At 42.6% G+C, this 20,577-nt stretch overlaps 1 protein-coding gene across 1 annotated transcript in view; it reads left to right on the top strand.

Moving 5' to 3' along the window:
* The window catches only part of LOC138453429 (excitatory amino acid transporter 2-like), a 724,030-nt gene that overhangs the window by 629,831 nt on the left and 73,622 nt on the right, over positions 1-20,577 (top strand). The window contains exon 8 of the mRNA XM_069606271.1: positions 6,470-6,664. Coding sequence (XP_069462372.1) covers positions 6,470-6,664 — 195 coding nt within the window. The remainder of the gene's footprint in view (positions 1-6,469; positions 6,665-20,577) is intronic.

The raw sequence follows: 20,577 nt of genomic DNA, 5'->3' as shown, positions 1-20,577 counted from the left end.
GTTCTATGTGCGGTGCCTGGACCGACTGGTGAATCCCATGATCTGTCAAGACCAAACAGTTTTACCGGATCTTTTTTATTTGGAAATATCTGACTTGTATGTTTTTTTCCATCAGGGTATGTCTAGCAGTTATTACAGAAAAGGTACATTTCAGTAATATTTTCTCACCTTTCCAGTGTTCAGGGATTGTTCAGAAAAGCTTCAAATGTCTCACACACTCATCTTGAGAGGAAGCACATTGTTTCCAATAATTTCTCAGATTTGTGCAATGCAAGCCATTTCATTAGTTTACTCTTCTCTGTTGTGAGCCTCCAGAAGCTGGGTGAGTCGCCTCCTTGCTTACTGTGCGTATTCCAAAAGGTTTCTCGGGTTGGTAATGCCTTTTGCAGATGTGTCAAAAATACACACATAGAAGCTGAGGGGTCCACGGAAAAGGGAGGCTAGATTATCAACCAGAGGCCAGGCTTTGTTTTGTGAAGGCTCCATTGGGACATTGGATTCAACACCTCAGGAAAAAAAGTACTGCATTGATATGAAACCCACTATTGATCCCCCAAGTCCATCACAAGGCTATGAATCCTTCTGCCCTTTACTATTTATATGGTTTTGACAAAGAATGCATGTCTTTGATTATTTTCAGAAAGAAAGATTCTGGACAGAGGTTTACTTACTCCTAAATCTGACTTCCGTTCAAATCCAACTCATGGTATCCAGTGACAAAGCCACCTGGGAAAAGGTCATCAGGGTGCAACATTTCCCCAAATTTGCCCTACCACGAAAATCAAGCACTTTCCCCAAATATTTTAGGACTGGAGTTAAAATAGTAATGAATACCCTTCCTAGAATATGTGGGGGAGGGCGTCTAGGGGTGCAGGGAAAAAGTATGTCACTAACTTTAGGATCTCTTCTGCCCCAACAAAGAGGGCTGCAAGACTCATGTGATGTGGCAAACAATATATCCTCATGTTTTCGTTTGCCTGAACACATGGCAGATCACTGTAGGAGAACTGTAGAACATTAGCTTTGACCTAATAGATGGGCATACATTTTAGAAAACTCATTTCCTATCAGCATGGCATCCTAGGACTTCTAAAGCTGGGCTGAAAGCAAGATTAAAAGTGACGCTCAGTGCCCATGGTCACGATAAGTATAAGGATGCACTACTGACTAAAGCATATAGCGGAGCCTATTGTGCGATGAGGGCCATCCGAACTAACTTACCAGAGTATATCAAAGCTTATCCAAGTATGAGAACTTTTAGGACATATTTAATTATGAAATTCAATGCCTCAGAAGCATTGGAAACCAAGGGTGCCTGGTGGGGTATTAGAGGTGTGATTGTCGTTTATGTGGTGAAAATGTAGTTCAATCTCTCCAACCCCTAATTATTGAATGTGAGAGTTTATTGTCTCTCTGCCACAACTATGTTAAGTCCTACTGTAATGCGGTTGATATGAATTTTATTGATGATTTATGCGAAAACATTTTATTAGGCAATGATATTAATTTGATCTTTTATTTAATGTCATTTTATCTTAAAATTGTAGAGATTTTAAACTGTTTGATGTGAGAACTTTGTAATCTTTTTAGAATTGTTATTAAGTGAACTGGAATTTCTTAATGTTATTTAAATGATGTATTGTATCTGGATTGTAAATGTAATATGTTATACAAAACCAATATTGGTTATAAGTATATCAATAAAACTTTATTATTATTAAAACCTGTTAGGGTGATACCATGTCCTTGAATTTTGTACTGTCTTGTCTTGTTGAAATCCTGCCTTTCTTTCAATGGATTAATTGTGTGTTTTCACTATTATTTTCTCATGTTCCATCTGTTAGTTATTGTCTGAAATGTATTGTATTGATAATGTTTTTCATGTTTTCAACTGTTAGCTATTGCCTGATATTTACTGGATTTAGAGTACATATGAAAAATAAAGTTACTTCAAATGTACAGACCACTGTTTGGGTAAGGAGTATTTACCTGTTCTCACTGGACCTCTCTCTATCAATACTCACTCTATCACTGTTTAGCTCTTGACATACAGCACCCATCTTCCTGTGTTTCGAAACTACAACATGCACTAATTTTTCCGTGTTCGGAACTGCAGCGATATGTAGAGTGCAGATGCGTGGATTTGTCTGGGATTTATGGACTTGAAAACCCGGCATAAAATCAGGACAGTCTAAACTTATGACTTGTCCCGCAGGTGCATTTTGTGTTTATGTGTACATAATTACCAAGAAGTACACTTAGTTGTGGATGTTTATATAATTGCATTAGTACCACTGGAAGATTATGCAAACCCCAATGTTTTGATTACTGCAGGGAAAAAAAGTCACCTACCTGTTGACTTTTTCCCAGAGGTCATATTCCCATAGAACCCAACTCACCTGCACTTTCCCAGAATTCTACTAAACTAGCTCAACTGAATAGAATAATGTGGGAAGTCCTCTACTGAGAGCGACCCTGAGCTAACATATCTTGTTTTATGGACTGCAACAGACTCCAATGAGCATTGCAATAACATTTGAGCACTATGTTCCTTAATATTTGCACATTTGTCTTATCCGATACATAGAGCAGTCTAACCCGAAAGATCATCTCCAAATGTTATGTCCCTTTTCACTTTAAAGTTTCTTTCAATAAATCCATGTGGCATTGCTAATCTTGCTGCTGCTTCCGAGGACATTCCTCTAAATGTTTGTGGCTGCTCCCGCTCTCTATTTACTTTATTCACCACAGTTACAGCATGAACCATTGATCTTCCAGAGGTGCAGACAGCTTCTATATCCAAATATTCTCTAGCTCTAGTGTTTCAGTAGTAACCTTGAAGCATGGATACAACTCTAGTCTTGGGACTCTTTCTTGCCAGCTACCATTGTTAACCTACACATACAGAACATACACATCGACCCCCCAGTTCATAGTCTCTAGCGACCTCTTGAAAGTCGGGATTCTCTCATTGACCTTAAGCTTTATGAAAGTTACAAATTTTGAAGAATGGTTATTAACGGTAAGTACGCCGCTTTGTCTTCTTTTCTTCTGATTCCTCTTTTCACAATTGACAGGAGTGATATGAGTGACACAAACCTCTGTCACAGAAGAGGTGCTCATGCTAGGGGAAGATGTGTAATCTTCAGAAATGTTAGCAATTTGCTGTGCTTTACTGTTGGTCGGAGCAGAACACTCCGTTGTGCTCATGACTCCTCCCTATGACTTATTAAAGATAAGGAGCGCCTAACATTGAAAGACAACACATTTGCAGTGTTCTCCATACAGTCCTGCAACAAGAAGTAAACAAGGCAATCAGAGATGGTAGTAGTATTTGATGCATTCAACATTTGTCATAAAAGCAAACCACATTTCATATAATACATTTACATTTATATCCACTACAAAAATAGAGAATTTATATTGCCCAGTTCCATACAAACCTAATCACCTAAAAGAATTTAACAGAGAAAAAAATCTATACCTCATAAAAACACCTAAAGAGTAAATTCAAACAACCATATGCAGATCAAAATTCCTAAGGGTCTGAATCTCATAGATGAATAACTTCATGAACTTTATATAAACATTATCTCTCAAGGTAACCAGAGCCCAAACAGGAAACTTAGCCACAGCAAATATCAATGAAGAATTTTGTGAAGATCTACAAAACATTTGAGCAGTTTCCACAGATCTAATGTCATCATTATTTAAACACGATTTAAGATAGACATGACAGATTTCACTTTGTAGAAGGCAACAGTATATAAGAGGTGATGCAATGACTCCCTTATTCCGTTACAATTCACGTAGTTATCATTGTTTGATGGCCACCATGTTTTCCTGACTGGTGCCAAAAGGTTGCTACCAAGCCACAATTTCACATATAAACTGCTCAATGCGCAAGTAATGGGGATCGACCGTATCAAGATATTCTTCATAGCCTGATTTTGTTTTGCACTTCATATAACACTTGGGCACAGCACTAGTTAGTGGCTTCATGAGACACTGCTATAGACCCCAAGATACATGAGATATGATATATTGTTCATCACATGTGTGTGGGTGACACGCTACCTTTGTGGTGCTGTTTCTGCTGGATTGCATCATTATTTGTTTGGGATGCCTAGAAATGGCATGTTTTCCTATATACTGGCACAGAGCTACACTATCTATGCCAATGTTCGGGTTTGACGTGCTACACTCAATTAGATTTTGTATGCTACACTGTGTTATGTTATGCTATGCCATGTCACATTGTAAACTGTAGAAACATGCTGTGTAATGTCTTGTTCTGCTGGGATCAATGTGTTATTTTCCCAAATTGAAAAGGATGTTAACTTCTACCTGAGTGCTACTGTATGTACTCATTCACTAATTTCGGGAGGGGGGTATGAAGTTGGTTTCCTTTTATATTATCTGTATGTTAAAGTTTCATTATAATGTTTTGCTTTAAATATCCAATATTCAAGTGCCTTTGAAGCTGCCGTAAGACCACAGGTAGCAACCCCGTAAACACACTAAAAAAAGAAAAAACAGAAGAGTGGACTAGGAAATCTAATCTGTTAACTAGACAATACACTGCTGTTTTGACCTACCATTCGCATGGTGTCCTCAATTAACAGGATACATTAACTGCAGTTAAGGGTGAGAAGGTAAGTGAAAGGTGGGATTATGTAAATTAACTTCCATAATCACCAAGCCTCAACCTAAGAGGATTCCAGCATCACACGCCAATATAACCATTACCTTAAACGCCCAAGTAGGACTCAGGGACCTGCACTAAGGCTAGACTGGGGCTTCTTCTCCCAAGGAAGCCATGGTTGAAATCCCACCCTCAGTTAATTGCATCCATTTTCCCTTCCCTTCCAAGAGGGCTTTGCATGCAGTTTTTCTTGGGCATGAGTTCTACATTCCTTGGGTCACTGCGGAAGGCTCAGAGGCCTGACTATGGCTAAGTCATAGACAGGCTTGGTATTCTTAAGCACTTTGCGCACAAGCCTAGGGTTTCGGTAACCATGACATAAATAAATGAGGAAACCAAAACATTGCATTTATTTGCTTGCATTTGAGGGAGCTGTTGCAAAATTGGATAATTCGTGTTTCTGTCATACAACCCCTGCAAAATGTTGTTGGGGCCCTAGGGAAGTAAATAGAAGGGCTTTGGCACCTGTGTTTTCTCGGGCATGGTTTCAAAAACCCAGTGTCACCATGCACTTTTAAATTCCAGATAAACCCCATGGCACAGTGTACACCTCTTCTCCAGCAATCTCTCCTTTCAGTGCTGCGCCCCGTAGAATACAGTTATGTCCCACGATAAATGTGGTCCAACTGTACACATAGCTCTTTCGCTTTTTCCTTGTCATGCCTTCATGAGCACCTTATCTATCCCTCCTAACTACCTACCTGACGACATTGCTCCTGCCTGCCACTACTGAATCTTCCATCATACTCCTCCTTTGCCCCTCTGACGGGCAAAAGCACTTTAACTCCATGAACTAGGGCAGTAAGCGCTACACAAATGAAAGATATCATAACAACATGCACTCTTCTCTGGTTGGTAATGACCAGATCTTCTCTGAGATTATTCATGTCTAATAATGTAGCCATTTCTTTCACATCCCAAAGATGAGTCGAAAAGAACAGCAAATAGTTCCTACTGATATCATCGTCATTCTGTTAAGCTCTACAGACTTATGTTTCATTCAGTTGCAAACGAAAACATGTATTTTATTTCAGTTGCTCAGATTTCTTGAGCATCTGAAGGATGTGAGGACAGTGGGGGATGGTGTTACAGTAGTGTTACCGTATAGATATGCATGCTGATGAACTATTGCAAGAGATCTCTTATTGTACTTTTTTGTGCTGCCTGAGCAAACTCCTTTTTGTGGGAACAGGTGTGTCGCCACTCTTTGAATCTAATCATTTACACTATCAAGGATTTCTTGCTGGTGTTGCTAGTATCTTCATAAAATGCTGCGAGGAGAAAACAGACCATTGTTATTTACCCAAGTGATTATTTGACTATTTTAAATATCTGACCAATAGGTTGTTGGCTTTAATGGACTGTTGTGCTCACAACTTTTTCCAGAAGGCATTAATGAGACCGTAGACAGTAGTAGCCATGCTTAGATAACAAAATTGTTGGTGCAAAATGAAACTTCTCTTTTACATCCCATATATTTTTCGAACAATGTCATGGTAATGCAGAGTAGCTTTTCAGCGCATGTATGGCACAGCTGCGCCCCAGATGTAAACGGTGAACGCTGACTTACAGTATTTCTTGCTCATAGTGTCGCACGGTGAGGAACCGGCCTGAGAATTATCCACAGGTCTTGAGTGTGGGCTGAACCTTGAAGAAAGCACAATCAGAGATAGGCTCTTTGAGAGGGATGGTTTCCTTGTTGCAAGTGACGTATGAACTATGAGTGAACATTACCGTTGCTTTAATACCACTTTCTTTTTCCAGTGCTGGCACGCTACCGGTCACTTTCCGCTGCTTGGAGGAGAACCTAAAAATTGACAAGCGAGTTACTCGCTTTGTGCTGCCTATCGGTGCCACGATCAACATGGATGGCACAGCATTGTATGAAGCGGTGGCTGCCATTTTTATTGCCCAGATGAACGATGTGTCACTAGACGGAGGACAAATTGCCACAGTCAGGTAATGGTGTGTTTCTTGATGCCGCTTGACTTTTTAATGCTGCTATCGTCTGTTGTTATAGGCGTATTAACAATCGAAACTGAGGATTTGAGCCTTTGCGGAGCTGCCACTTTGTTAAGATGTATCTCTCTCTTTCTCTGCGGGTGGGTTGCCATGATATCCTGCAGGCCAGGTTTTCAACCTCATGTATTCCAGAAAAGTCAATAAAATGAACAGAATTTCTTTAGCAGGGGACAGAAACCCTTAACTCGCTGAAACTCCTATCATCCCTAGCCAGCATAGTCAATGGTGAGGGATCATGGGAGACAAAGTCCACAAATTCTGGAGAACCCCGGGTTGCAGACCCCTGTTCGATAGCTTCACCCAGCTAGACACATGTGCAACAGACCGTGTGTAGACAACCACAGTTGAACAGCAGACGAACTAGGAACTAACTATGGTGTAGAGGGTTGGAGACTGCAGGTAGGCTACAAATAGAGCAGGTATCAACAGAGCGTTGTCTTTGTTCATTAGGTGTAGATGGAATAGATTGATATTAGTGATCTACTGTAGGAAGAGGTAATGTGCTTAGCAAATACCTGCTAGTAAGACATTCTAAATCCTCATAGCGAAGCAGAGGGGTGGCCTGAGAGTTGTTAGCTTTTCAGCCAGAGAATACCCACTAAAACCACAAAGTGCTCCAGATTGTAAGTGACTCTCTGGAGATGGGACGTTTGTCTTGTTCCTAGGGAGGCAGGTATCGAGCTTTCAAGGTGAGGCCAATGACCTTGAAAGCGATTCAGGCCTCCAGAAAGAGCCTGTTGAGATCCAGAGGCCCAGCACCACTGAATACGATCAGCATAATGTCTGCTAAGCACCAACTGGGTAACATTTGTGACCCGATGCCATGGAATAAAATAATGCACGTTGTCCCAGTTATGTGCAAGTCCTAGAATGAGTCTGATCAATTGCTTTCGATATTAATACATTAGTCAGTTGTGTTATTTGTATGGTGCTGACTTATATATCCCGCCCAGCAAGAAGATGCATATAACAAGTCCTAGTAGAGGCACTGCTCGTGTTTTCTGCTCTTTTAATGCATCTGCTGTTCTGCCACTATCAAACATTGCCAAGAGACCCATGTCCCAATGCTGTAAAGTCTCTGACACTGATTCCGCTGTGGCTCAAATGTCGTGCATGTACAAATCCTGAAAAATGTTCTACTCTGTTTTCTTTTTCTTTTCTCCCTTTCATTTTTCTGCTTCTTTATTGTTTCCTCTCCCTTTTTTCTTTCGGTCTGTTCCCATTGTACTAACCTGTCTATTTTACCTTTGTCTATTTTCTGTACATTTACTTTCATTCCTTCTCTTTATCTATCTTTCTGTTTATAGTTTTCTTTCTTTTTTATTTATTTTCCCTGCTTCCTTTCTTTTGTTCTTTCTTTCTTCACTTCTGTCTGACTTTCACCCTGTCTACTCTTTTTTTCTCTCTTCTTAATTTCTTATTTTTCTTTTCTATCTTTTTATCATTTCACCTTTTTCATATTTCTTCTCTTTTGAAACTTTATATTTTTACTTTATTTGTGTCTTTTTCTTTCATTGTTCTTTTTCATCTTAATTTCTCTAAGAACTCGTTCATATTCTTTCATTCTAACTGTTGAAAATCTTTATGATTTACAGAATGTGTAGTGACATTGTTATATGCATGTTCAAAAGAGTGGGAAAGTAATATCTTTTAAAAGCGATCTGTACTATATTGGGATCCACAAATTTGAATTTCCAATTTGATTTGTATAAGTATTAGTTTTGTTTTTCTGCCTACGATTCTGCTTTTTTAAAATGTCATAGCACAATGTTTTAAAATAGAATATAGTCTGGACTCTGGTAGTTCTAGTAGTCCCTATTCGAGTAGTGAGACTGTCCAGTATTGTCTAGTATCTGGACCAGATCACGTTTGTTTTCAGCCCTAATATGATGGGAAGATATGTAAGCCTCTGCCCCATTAAGTGCCAAACACCTTACAGACCTCTCTCTCTCTCTCTCTCTCTCTCTCTGTCTCTCTCTCTCTCTCTTTCTCTCTCTCTCTCGCTCTGCATTCATACACAAATGTAGGGAGAGCAGGATTGGCGGATGGGCCATCTGGATGAATCAGAATTAAGCGCTAGAGTTACAAGAGCCGCCATGGCATGCAACTTGTTTTGTCTCCTACAAGTATTTTGCAGCATTCCAACTCTAATAGAGGGCGTGGATATTAGATTGAGAGCTCAGCAACCAACGTGTTTCCGCATATCCCTGACTACCTAGTCATACAACGTAAGAATAACTTCCGTGTCAGAATGTTGACACAAGCATTAGTAGTAGATGAAGTTCCCATTTTCCAGGGAAAATGTACGTTTTTGCTTAGTGCTGAAGGGCCACTAGGGATGCCTTGGCCCAGGGGCGTTGCTAGGGGGGGGGGGCTAAGGGGGCTATAGCCCCTGATCTTTTGGTTGTAGCCCCGGATAGAATCTCAGGAGCTACAGCCAAAAGACCAGCTAGCCCCCAGTCCCAACAGTTCCGACAGCAGCTTAGCCCCGGGTCTTTTCCAGACCTAGCAACTCCCCTGGCCATTGCTGCAAGACCATGAATTGTAACTCTAGGAGAAGTGCCCTACGCGTGTAGCACTCTCAAATTCATACAACAACTTGGCAAGCAATGGACGTCTTTGACGTCTGCTTGCTGAATGGTCGGCCTTCAAAAGTGCCTAGCTTCCTGCCCTGGCTATGCTTCACAAGTGCAGAATGCACCAATCTCCCCTATCACATTTGAAAGTCCCCCAATCGAGGACTTATTGGTTTACACGGCCATTCCAAGGGGAAGGACGCTTATTGTGTGCTGGTGGATAGATAGGGGTGCAGGTTACCAGAAAGAGTTTCAGGAAGATTTTATGGATGGGTACAGGAAAGCGCAGCATAGGTTCTGCCGTCCAAGCCTGCCTCGTATGAACTGGAGTAATTTATTAGACACTTGTAGAGTTCAGGCTTAACATTCATGCCTGCACACACTCTGTTTTGTTTGTTGCAGGCTTGTAAGTATTGGACTGACTGCGAGTTTGCAGGGCTGTCTACACCCATACCGCCATTCACACTGCTTGATATGCAGGAAATATGTTGCTGTCTGTTGACATTGTACTCAAGACTTTTTTGCGTTGAACCACTTTGTTGTGTTACATTTTGGGGTTAGGTTCATAGGGTCTAAATTACTAGCTAACATACAAAGTAGGGAGTAAATAATTTAAGCTTGGAATGGGTTTGGACCAGATTGGGCTCAGGAGACTCTATGGAGCAGATGATCTAATGCACCTTGCTATGGATTCCCAGTAGTTTGTAGAAAAGCAATAGGCACATAGAAAGTTGCTTCCAGCTAGAAGAGGGCGGATTCAACACTCTATGAACATTTATGCGTTGGTGGTTTTCAGACGATTGAAGTTATTTTAATTGATGGTTCGTTCAACATTAATTTTAAAAAATGTGTAATGCCTTTTAACATCAGAGACCAGTCCCTAAGCGTGGGACGAGGATTTGAACCTGTGTTTCTCTGTGTTGTCTTGCTTCCCGACAAACGTGTTGCCCCTTAGCTATCCTCCCAGACAGATATGACACTATGTTGCCAGAAGTCTTACTGAGGATCACTGAACTCGCTATTCCTTTCAACCCATCAGCCAACAGAGTCATGTGGAGTGGATCAACTCGTCAAAACATTATTTAAACCACACAAAGAATTACTGATTGAAAACATTTGCTGAATAAAACATTGACTACACCTGCTTCAGTCTTGTACTCAATTAGAAATAACTGTATCCATGAGAAAGTGCCAGGAGTGAGAAAACACCGGTCAGCTGTCCATCATCATCAAATAATGCACTGCAGAGGCACTAGACTGCGATATTGAAAGGACCAGTGAATACAATCACTACATCCTTCTAAAAACTACCAAAGGCATAAGAAGCCATTTTCATAGAGCACCGAGTTCTCTTCAAGAACAGGTGTACGTCTAAAATGTAGGCTGAACCTAGCAACCCTTCACGGACATCTTCCAAAACCCCAATCTTCACTGCCATGGCCACTAAGCTTTGCAAGCGCTTCCCAGGAAAAGGTCGAACAACTAAATCATTCAGTCAAGCAACAACAGCCCTCTCCATTTTCCCCTGCCCACAAAGTCCAACTTTCTGCACTTTCCTGAACTTTAACGCCTGTGATGAATGGTGAGATTCTTCAGTTGCCAAGTATCTTTGTTCTTTGTGATAATCCTGAAGGCCGCACATAAAAAATAACGATTTATTTCGGCCAGTTTTGTGTGGCCCTTCAATAGGCAGGATTGTGCCAATTGTAGGGGGATTTCACCCCTCCAATCCACCCCAAGCAGATCCTCTGCTGCCCCAACCCTGACCCTCTCACCTGTCATCAGGAATTTCTTCAAGGGGGGGGTAACAACTCAAACACCCATTTATTACCCCTGATCCCTCGCCGACAAAGAGATTCCCTCTACCCCCCCACAGACACAGAGACACAATCACGGGTATATTTACCTGCTCTACATACCCCTTAGAGCCCCCTCCCTTCCACACTACAGACATTCCCCCTCAATCCCCACACAGTCACACACGTTTACACTTAACTTACACCCCAGCTACTTTGGTCTTCCGACCCGGCTGCACCTGTCAGCGAGGGGCAGGGCTGGTCGATTTAGAAAGACTTCTCTGAGTGACCTCGGAGTGGTGCTTCTAAATCAAAAATAAAATTGAAATGTATATATTGACTTTAATACTTAGAATGGGTAGCTTAGGGATTCAGCTGATGTACCCCATCTCTGCTCCACTTCCATGATCAAAGCAGTGATGCAACTCTTGCTTAAAACTGTCACCAAAACATGCAGTGCTTCCCTCACCAGTCGGTTGTTGCCTACCCTGCCAAAACCATTACCATCACCACTCCTCTTAGAGACTCACCGCTTTTCCTACGGTTATGGACAATTACCATCCCATGCGCAATATACCCTTCCTGTGGGAAATTCTGAAGAAAATCAGGGCCACACAGCAAATGGCAAAATGCAAGAACCATGGTCATCTATAAGGTAAAACAGCCTGGTTTCTGCCTTTCAAGAAGCACAGAAAATAGTATTTTAATTTATAATGGCGAAGGTTCTTGAAGCCTTTGACAGGGATAGTCTGTTAAGCATATGACATTGACATACTCCTCAACAGACAATTCTCCACTATCTGTGTGGATGGCGGTGCCCTCAGCAGGACCAGCAAGTATCTTCAGGATCGTTGTCTGAATTCTTCCAGAGCTGAAATGATCTACTTTGACCCCTGCCCCTCACCAGCCAGTCCATCCTTCCTTTGAAATGGCCAGCTTCATGGGACATTTCCCACCCTATCCTCTGAAGGCAGAATTCTGGGGATCCTGTTTGGCAGCAATCTGACCTTTACACCGCAAATCATTTTGGAAGCCAAAAAGACCCTTTCAACTTCAAATTATGAAATGCATTTTCCCTTACGTGACTGTGCACCAGAAAATCGATGGAACCCAAGTGCTTCCAAGAAATGATTATAGTATTTCCATCTACAAGGGTGTCGACAAATATTTAATTCATCAGTTACATCTTATATAAAGTAAGGGTGCTCGATTCATCCTCGCAAAATACTGGGATCCCATATTGTAAGTCATGAAGTCTCTGTAATGGCTCCCTGCCGAGCATAGAATCATTGTTCAAACTCTCTGCAGTAATGTTAAGTGCCTTCACAAAAAAGGTCCACCTGTCTCATGTGCAGCATAAAGAGACATATTTCCTCCAGCAGCATGAGATCTGCATCGTTGAACCTGGTAAACCCACCAAAATTATGCAGAAGCCATCATGGTGGCCACTCATTTACTGCATTCAGTTCCAAGCATTGGAATGATCAGGGTGTGTAAATCAGAACTGAACTGCCCACAGCAGATTCATCTGGAAACAAAAATATTGGCTTCTGCCTTCACCTGTTTGTCACGCCTCTGGCCACTTCCTGTATTTTTTGTATTGTTATTTTTTCGCATTAAGGAATACACTTCCAGTATTGCCAACTGATGTAAATGTGTTCTTCTTTCATGTGTCTCACAGCGGTTGTACTGCAATTTGGAGTACAACTGATATTTTTTTCATTGCAGATTAGCGTGAGTAGACGCGCTAATTGACCTCTGCTGGTGGTGCCAGATCTCTTTCTGCATTTCCCATTAGGCGCTCTGGTTGTGGTGGCTGGTCCGTGAATCCCATCCCTACCCGAGGACTGAGAGAGCTTGCATAGCTTGAATTATCTGTTTCCAGGCCTGGTGGAGCGAGGCCATGGTCCCTGCCATTAGGAATGTCTGATATGGGTGTAGTGAGGTCAGGTCGGCTACTTCTCATAGTCTGGGTCAGCAGAGAAGAACCCTTTGAGGGGATTTTTTTGTTTGCTTCTCCGGCCACTTGCTAAACTATCCTGTCTTGCCCTTGCGCTAGAAGTGCCAGAAACCTCTTCAAAGGACTCACTTCTCTAAGGCTTAACTTTGGTGGCTGAAAATTGAGAGCGTTTTTGGGGGACTTCGTAGAGTTGTCAGATAGGGATGTTTTTGTGACCCTCTGCCCCTCAGCACTTGCTTAACTCTGTGCTAGTAGAAGGCATAAAATTATCTTTGCTGTCCAAAGGCAAACTGAACACTCTCTTTTTTTCTTACGGAATTGTACACCTGTATCGCAGCAATGCCTACCATCTCAAAGATGCCGCCTAAGCCATGCCTCATCCCACAGTATGTACGTGGTTAATTGCAGAGCTGAGCATGGAGCTAAATGCCTTAACTATAGCCTCTCCAAATTCTCTCTCACCGATTTTTGCATTTTACGGTTCATCTCTGTTAGAGCAGTGTCAGCTTTTCCTTAGTGAAAGTGGAGTGAAGTAGACATTTTACTCAAGGAAGTCCAGAAACGTATCCTCATTATCCTAGGGCAGTAGAAAGGGCACTTTCTGCTTCAGGATAAGTGGCCTCGCCTTCTGAGTCCTATTTCTAATTGTTTTATTCACCTTAGGCGACTTCAGCATATCCACTGTGGTTGTCACATGGTCCTATGACTTCAAGCCCATTCATACAAAACACACAGACCTCTTCGACTCGTTCTTGTAGGGATTCAGTATCAGTAACTCCACACACAATGTAAACATACACATTATATACCAAAATATGACATATTTTATTTTATTCATACAAATCTAAATATCTCTCTCTCTCTATATATATATATATATATATATACATATATATATATATATACTACCACAATAAAACGATCAACATCACCCAAAGTGACAAAAGTGCATTACACCATCACTGCAGAACAGCATCCATATAGCATATGTCAAAACAGGTTCACAACGCTGTTTCTAATCCAACTACCCTGTTTGGGTTTGACAATTCTTATCCAGTCAATTTTTAACTCTGGTATAATATCAAACAGTGCCCAACATGTTTCATCCAACAATTATTTAAGATGGACAGTCTCGGGACTTCTTCAGGTGAAAATAAAAGTGCATTTAGGCAATTGTGCCAACACATTTTTCGGAAATGTAGTTCTAGTAAAACGAATTCATCTTATACAGCAAACCCTACTAGAAAACCATAAATACCAATTAAATCTGGTCAGAGTTTTTATTACTACTGACAGTGTTTCTATTTGAAACCTTTAAAAGCATGACACTCTGAAGATATGTATTTTCTTCACAAAATGATGTGTACTGCAATAGCATACTCCATGACAAAACAAACGTATAAGTCTCAATACATGTTTTTGACATTTATATAGGAGAAGCATATCTTATTTTACTTATTTCATGCATAAGCGGCCACCATTGCTATGAAGTTTTAATTCTTCAGCGGGTGCCTCGCCAGAGGTCTATTTATTTATCTCTGAAAAAATAGAGATATATAGTATATTGCACCACTGCCTTCATTTAAAGAATTTCATAGGTTTTAAGTAGGGCACTTTAACCATAACATTCGTATGTTATAGTTTTTTGAGGAACGATGATAGGGTTTAAGGTGCACAAGTGAACCATAGTGTGCCTGTAATAATGTGTCTTTCACTGAATTGCATTAGATGTGTGCAGGATACGCTTAGTTTGTAAAGATGTACTGTACAACATAGTGAAGCCGGAGGCTGTATAGTAATAGGCACAAAGGTTGGCAACACTGCCTCCATTTGCGGAGATTGGAAGCAGTCCAACGTGCCGAGAAAGGGAGGAGGGTCAGAAAAAGTTGTAACATTCATCAAAAACAAAAAACATCTACAAACAGCTGCAAGCGCGTGAATTAGAAGGGAAAATGCTATACCTATACAAAATCTGTACTTTCACAACAAAGTGCACAAAGGCATAAGGAATGCGGCATAATGAAAAGCACCAACAAGATGAATGAGGTTTGCCTTCATCAAGCTTAACGCACACCTGCTACACAATCAAACAAAGAAGGAAGAGGCAGAGGAACAAACGGCAACTACCGAGAACAGAGAGTCAGAGCAACGTGGTAAGTACACAAAAGTTTTTTTTGTAATTGCACAGGTAGTTAGTGCACAATAGTAGCAAAGCATGATGTTTTCTGTTTGTGTGCAGCAATGGCTTCCACCCTAGAGTGGCTGGAGGAGAATTATTTGCATGAAGAAATGAGTGATGACGATAGGCCCATTGTTACCCGCCGCACTGTGAAAAGGGAAAGAGTTACGGCAAGGGCAAGCACCCTGGAATGGCTGGAGGAGAATTTTCCACATGACCAAATGAGTGAGCATAGTAACCCCATAGGTGGGGAACGCTGTGGCAAGAAGAACACAATCACAATGTAAAACTTCATGTCAATTAACCACATTTGTTGTCTTTTAATAGAACATACAGGAATGCAAAGCTGTACACCAGAAGCGGCACCTTTTCCACAGGAACATACATCCAACGAAACTGAACTAAACGCTGGGCAAATGAAAGTTGACCGCTTGGACGCCAAAATCGAGCAGTTGCTCCTCCCATTTGCTGCCTTGAGAACGTTTGCAGAGAACATATAAGGTGCAAAATAAGATATCACTGCCCAACTTGCACTTGTCCGCCTTCCCCATTTCCCAGACTCCCTTCCCCGCAAAATCAGTGTCATGAAAGACGCTTCGATGAGCGCTCAATCCCTTCTTCCCCTCAGCAGCAGCTTGTTGAAATGGAAATATCCCCAATATATGTATCTGTTTCTTGTCCCCCTTCCCTTTCCGATTAGTCACTATGAATGTGTGCTAATAAAGATTGAAATGTTAATTTGTACAGATTGTGTATGTGCCTTTTTTTCCGTTTAACAAGTCCATTGTAAGTGAGAAGGGCACAGCACCTGTGGGGATGATTGCAAGTGAGAAAAATGGAGGAGGCGGACTACCGCCGCACCTGGCTGCCCTATGCGCAATCACAATACAATCATCAGTAGGACGCCACTACGGGCCGCATGTTTGCATGCACACATCCATCTGTAAATAGTAACAGGAGCATCCGTTTATCTGTAGCACAACTGTGCACATACGTATATCGTGCTGTGATGCCTGGTAACACTTTTCCTGGTGAACATAACTGAATAAACGTGTGGTATAGTTGTACTAGCTGGAAGTGTGCACCCACGTTCTGCGAGTATTTTTCCACGTAAACATCCCACCTACTGTATAGTGCTCACAGCAAGTGTAGGTAGAAATGTGCAATGTACGCGTGTCATATGCTTAAGTAGGCCGGGGATGGCAAACGTATCGGTAGGAGAACTATGCACGTGCCACAAAGTGTAACATCCAATGTACGTCTGGCAGACAAGCTTGCAAATGGAGAACAATGGCGACGTCACCATGGTAACGTATCACTGGTGCGCGTCGTCCCTTATTTGGCGGACACGAGCCAGATCCGTACACATCGAAAATGGACATTTCTCTGCAATTTACAGAGTGTTACAGTGATAGTGCACCCTTACAGCGATACTCCACTCTACCTTCTACATGTAGATATTGTAGGGAATTCGTTCATGACACTTTGCGATGTCATGTGCTCCATATCAACCCTATAAAAGAGCACACCCCACAATTGCTCTGTTTGGCTTTCTATAGAAGAGCACCGGTGCACATTGCTTTTAGCAGAAATTGCTTTCTCACCAATCGTGTGCCTGCAAACTGCTTGTCCAATTAATGGCCACCAGAGCTTCTGCTACTACCTCTGACTCAGAAGCACCCACAACCTCACCACCAACACCTCCTTCTACAAGTCCTGAGCAAGTTGAAAGGCTACATCATGAGGAGGGACATAGAAAAGGAAATATGAGTAAAGTAGAAGGAATCCCTATTGCCTACAGCCAGCGGCAATCATGGGTGTGGAAACTATTTAGGACCATTGGAAATGTGCCAAAATCTCGTGCTAACCAGGTGCAGTGCAACATAGTACTCAGTCGCGGGAAACCTGGCTTGTACAGCTATGGCACCTGAAAGCGAACCACCAGGCAGCTATTTGGAGGGTTCTCTCCTTCCAAGCAGACAGCAGGTTATTGTCCTCTACAGCATCTCCTGCATCTGCTCCTACCACCACTAGGGACACTTCAGTGGGCCACCGCATCCTGCAAGCAACCTTGGAGGACATACGCAGTAGAACAGATGCCTACCTTTCAAAGGTCACTGCATTGTGCATATACTGCGACACGGTACTGTGTAGGGAAGAACATTTGCGAAGTGCTTTTGAGGCTGCGGTCCGGGACCATGGCAAACACTGCCCCCTACCCAAGTAAGGTGCACCCCACATCTTCTGCTCTCCACGTACGATTTTGTATCCCTCTGGTTGTTACTCTTTGTCAAATCTCCCTTCCACTGCTGTCTTTTCTGGCGTACCTTATACCACCAGGAAAAATGTTACACAGCCAGAAGGTGGTGGGAACAAAAAGGCTCTTTTCCGAGCCACCTTGCACTGTTCAAAGCTAAAAGTTCAATTCAAACATGCAGGCGGTGATGCTGCCTATAAGCATCGCGTACAGAGATGCCAACAATGGGCGGCGGGACACCGTCAAAAGCATTGTATGCATTTCCAAAAAAAAGTGGTGGCTCCGTAAAGAGCCTTTTTGGTACTATTTGTATTTTGAATGTTAAAATTGGTGAACAACCACTGGGAAAATGCACCCTACAACTGCAGGAAGCGCTGTACGACATTTTGGATATTACAGTATCACGAAAAATCTCATTGCCAGCATCAGTCAGATGAACTCCATCTGAACAAAAAATGTTCCTACTACGAAAGGTAATGTTTTCATTGTGGAAGGAGAACATGCCAACGTTGCGCAGAAAAGTGCACACAGCATTGTTGACATTGTGCCGCGCTTTCTGCATTTGTTGTCCACAGAAGGAAGAACGCAGCCACATCTGCCTCTTGGCAATGCGAGAAAAGATTATGTGTGATTTTGGAAACATTTCCATTAGTTATGATATGATATTTTATTTATATCGCACTCATACACAGGTGTTTCAGAGCACGACAAGGCAAGGGAGAGGAACAGGGGAGAACGAAACAACGATCTTACTAGTCTTACTAGGCCCAGTGACATTAAGAACGTGCAAGTGCATGGGAGAGGGGGAGGGGAAAAGTGCATGGAGGGGAGGGAGAAAGTGGAAAGTGCAGAGCAAAGGAGAAACAGGAGAAATAATCATAACAAAAATAAATAAATAATAAAATCAGCACAAAGTGGTAGTGCAGCCAAGTGGCAAGTGCTAGGTTTGAGGCAGCAGATCAGGTGGGTCGGATTAGTGCAGGAGGGGGAAAAAAGGGGGGGCTGCATTGGTACAGATACAAACCCCAGTGCAAGGGGTGGCCCAGAGGCAGTGCGGTAGGGTGGCAGGATGAGCAGGAACCTGGGACCAGAGACAGAGGGTGTCCCAGTGCAAGGTGCCAAGAGAGCAGATCAGCAAGGGAGAGGGGGGAAGGCATAAGCAAAGAGGAAGGTCTTGAGGTGCTTCCGGAACCTGAGATGGTTTTCCTCAAGTTTTAGAGTGGCAGGGAGGCTGTTCCAGAGGGAGGCCCCAGCCAAAGACAGAGATCTACCCCCAGCTTGTTTCTTTGAAAAACGACTGACCCTGAGGGAGTTAGAAGAGGAGGAGCAAAGAGCTCGAGAGGGGAGGTATTTACGGCGGGATAGCTGAATATATTTTGGACCCAGGCCCCAGAAAGCCTTGTGGACAATGCAGAGGGTTTTAAATTTAATCCTTGCATCCACTGGGAGCCAATGGAGAGATTTCAGAGCTGGAGAGATACGATCCCAGGGCTTGAGGCTAAGGACAAGTTTAGCAGTCCTGTTCTGGATTAGTTGCAGAGGGCGGAGAGAAGAGGCCGGTAGCTTTAGAAAGAGGCTGTTGCAATAATCCAACTTAGAGAGAACCAGAGCTTGGGAGACAGTGAGCTTCTGGGGGAAATAGTGCAGTAGGAAGTTTGACTTTTTAGAGACCTTGGAGATGTGGGCACAGAAGGAAAGTGTAGAATCAAAGAAGACCCTGAGGTTCTTACCCTCGCAGGTGGGGGTAGGAGGAGGGCCAAGAGAGGCTGGCCAGAGGGTGAGGGGAGAGGATGGAGAAGGTGTCCCGATGAGGAGGATTTCAGTCTTGCTGGCGTTCAGACAGAGATCGTTGACGGAGCACCAATCTTGTATGGCAGTAAGGCAATCAGAGATGAGAGAAGGAGAGGAGGTGGCCGAGGGTAGCCTGAAGATGTGTTGAGTATCATCAGCGTAGCACTGGAAATTTGAACAGAAAATGGCAATGCAGGGGGTGAGAATTGCCAAGTATAGGTTGAAAAGCCAGTTGCCGAAATGTCTCCTTCATTGCAAACTGCAGTGAAATGCCGGAAACATGCCCTAAACTGTTCCCTCTACAATGAACAATAATAATGTCTGGCTGAGGAAGCGTCACCAAACTAGCACAAAATGGACCCACATGCAACCACTGCATTCCACCTATTCCGTACCAGTGCACAGCGAGATTATCAAAACCTAGGTGTGCTGCTAGTGCACAACGCTCTGCGTAAATTTGTACCCAATGTAACCACGAGTCGCCCAACACCTGTCCCCGTAGCCATGTCCACTCCTATTGGCAAACAGACGCTCTGGCACAATCTGTTGCTACATACAACAGCCACAAATTCATATTGACCAATCCCAACTCCAGCACAGTCCCATTTCCATTGCAGTCAACCTCCCAATACCCGGATGTAGCATGTGCGCTCCCCGAAAAGGCACATCTTTCGCCAACATATTGCCCTGTGTACGGGGCTACACAAACACATTTTAAGTGTAATTAAAAAATGGGCATCTTCATAGAAGTTATGCAAAGTGTTTATTTCTAATTTTGTTAAAGGGACGTGTCAAAAAACATCTTCTTCTGTGCTCCTTGTTCTGGGTTGCTCTCGGCTTGTGCTCCGTACATTACTACATGTGTGTCTGCAGCGTACATTGTATATACGGCAACAGATTACTAATTGCAATAGAGGAAACAGAAAGAATTCACTGCCACTAACAAACGTCACACTACAATCACTAACATTATCATGGCCACAAAAGAACACCCTACCATAGAACACAAAAGCAAACATACACGTGAATCGCTCAACCGTAGTCCATTTCCATACCAAGCACATTACGAAGAACAGCATTTAGCACGTGCGCTTTCCCCAACTACCGCGAGGATCGCGGCCCAGTAGTGCAGGGCCAGTCCTTCTTTCCTTTCAATTAGTCTTTCAGCAGCACTCCCTGATTGGCTACTGTTAAAGTGTTACATACGCATCCACCAATTACAACCAAGAACTGTGCATGTAATTCTATCACATCTAATGAACAGTGCATAACAGCCGTTACTCACGCAGAC

Source organism: Ambystoma mexicanum, chromosome 1p, assembly GCF_040938575.1.
Source record: "Ambystoma mexicanum isolate Mex_15411 chromosome 1p, UKY_AmexF1_1, whole genome shotgun sequence".
In the NCBI taxonomy this organism is placed as follows: domain Eukaryota; kingdom Metazoa; phylum Chordata; class Amphibia; order Caudata; family Ambystomatidae; genus Ambystoma; species Ambystoma mexicanum.
The sequence above is the reverse complement of the archived record's forward strand: the minus strand, read 5'-3'. Positions and strand labels throughout refer to the sequence as shown.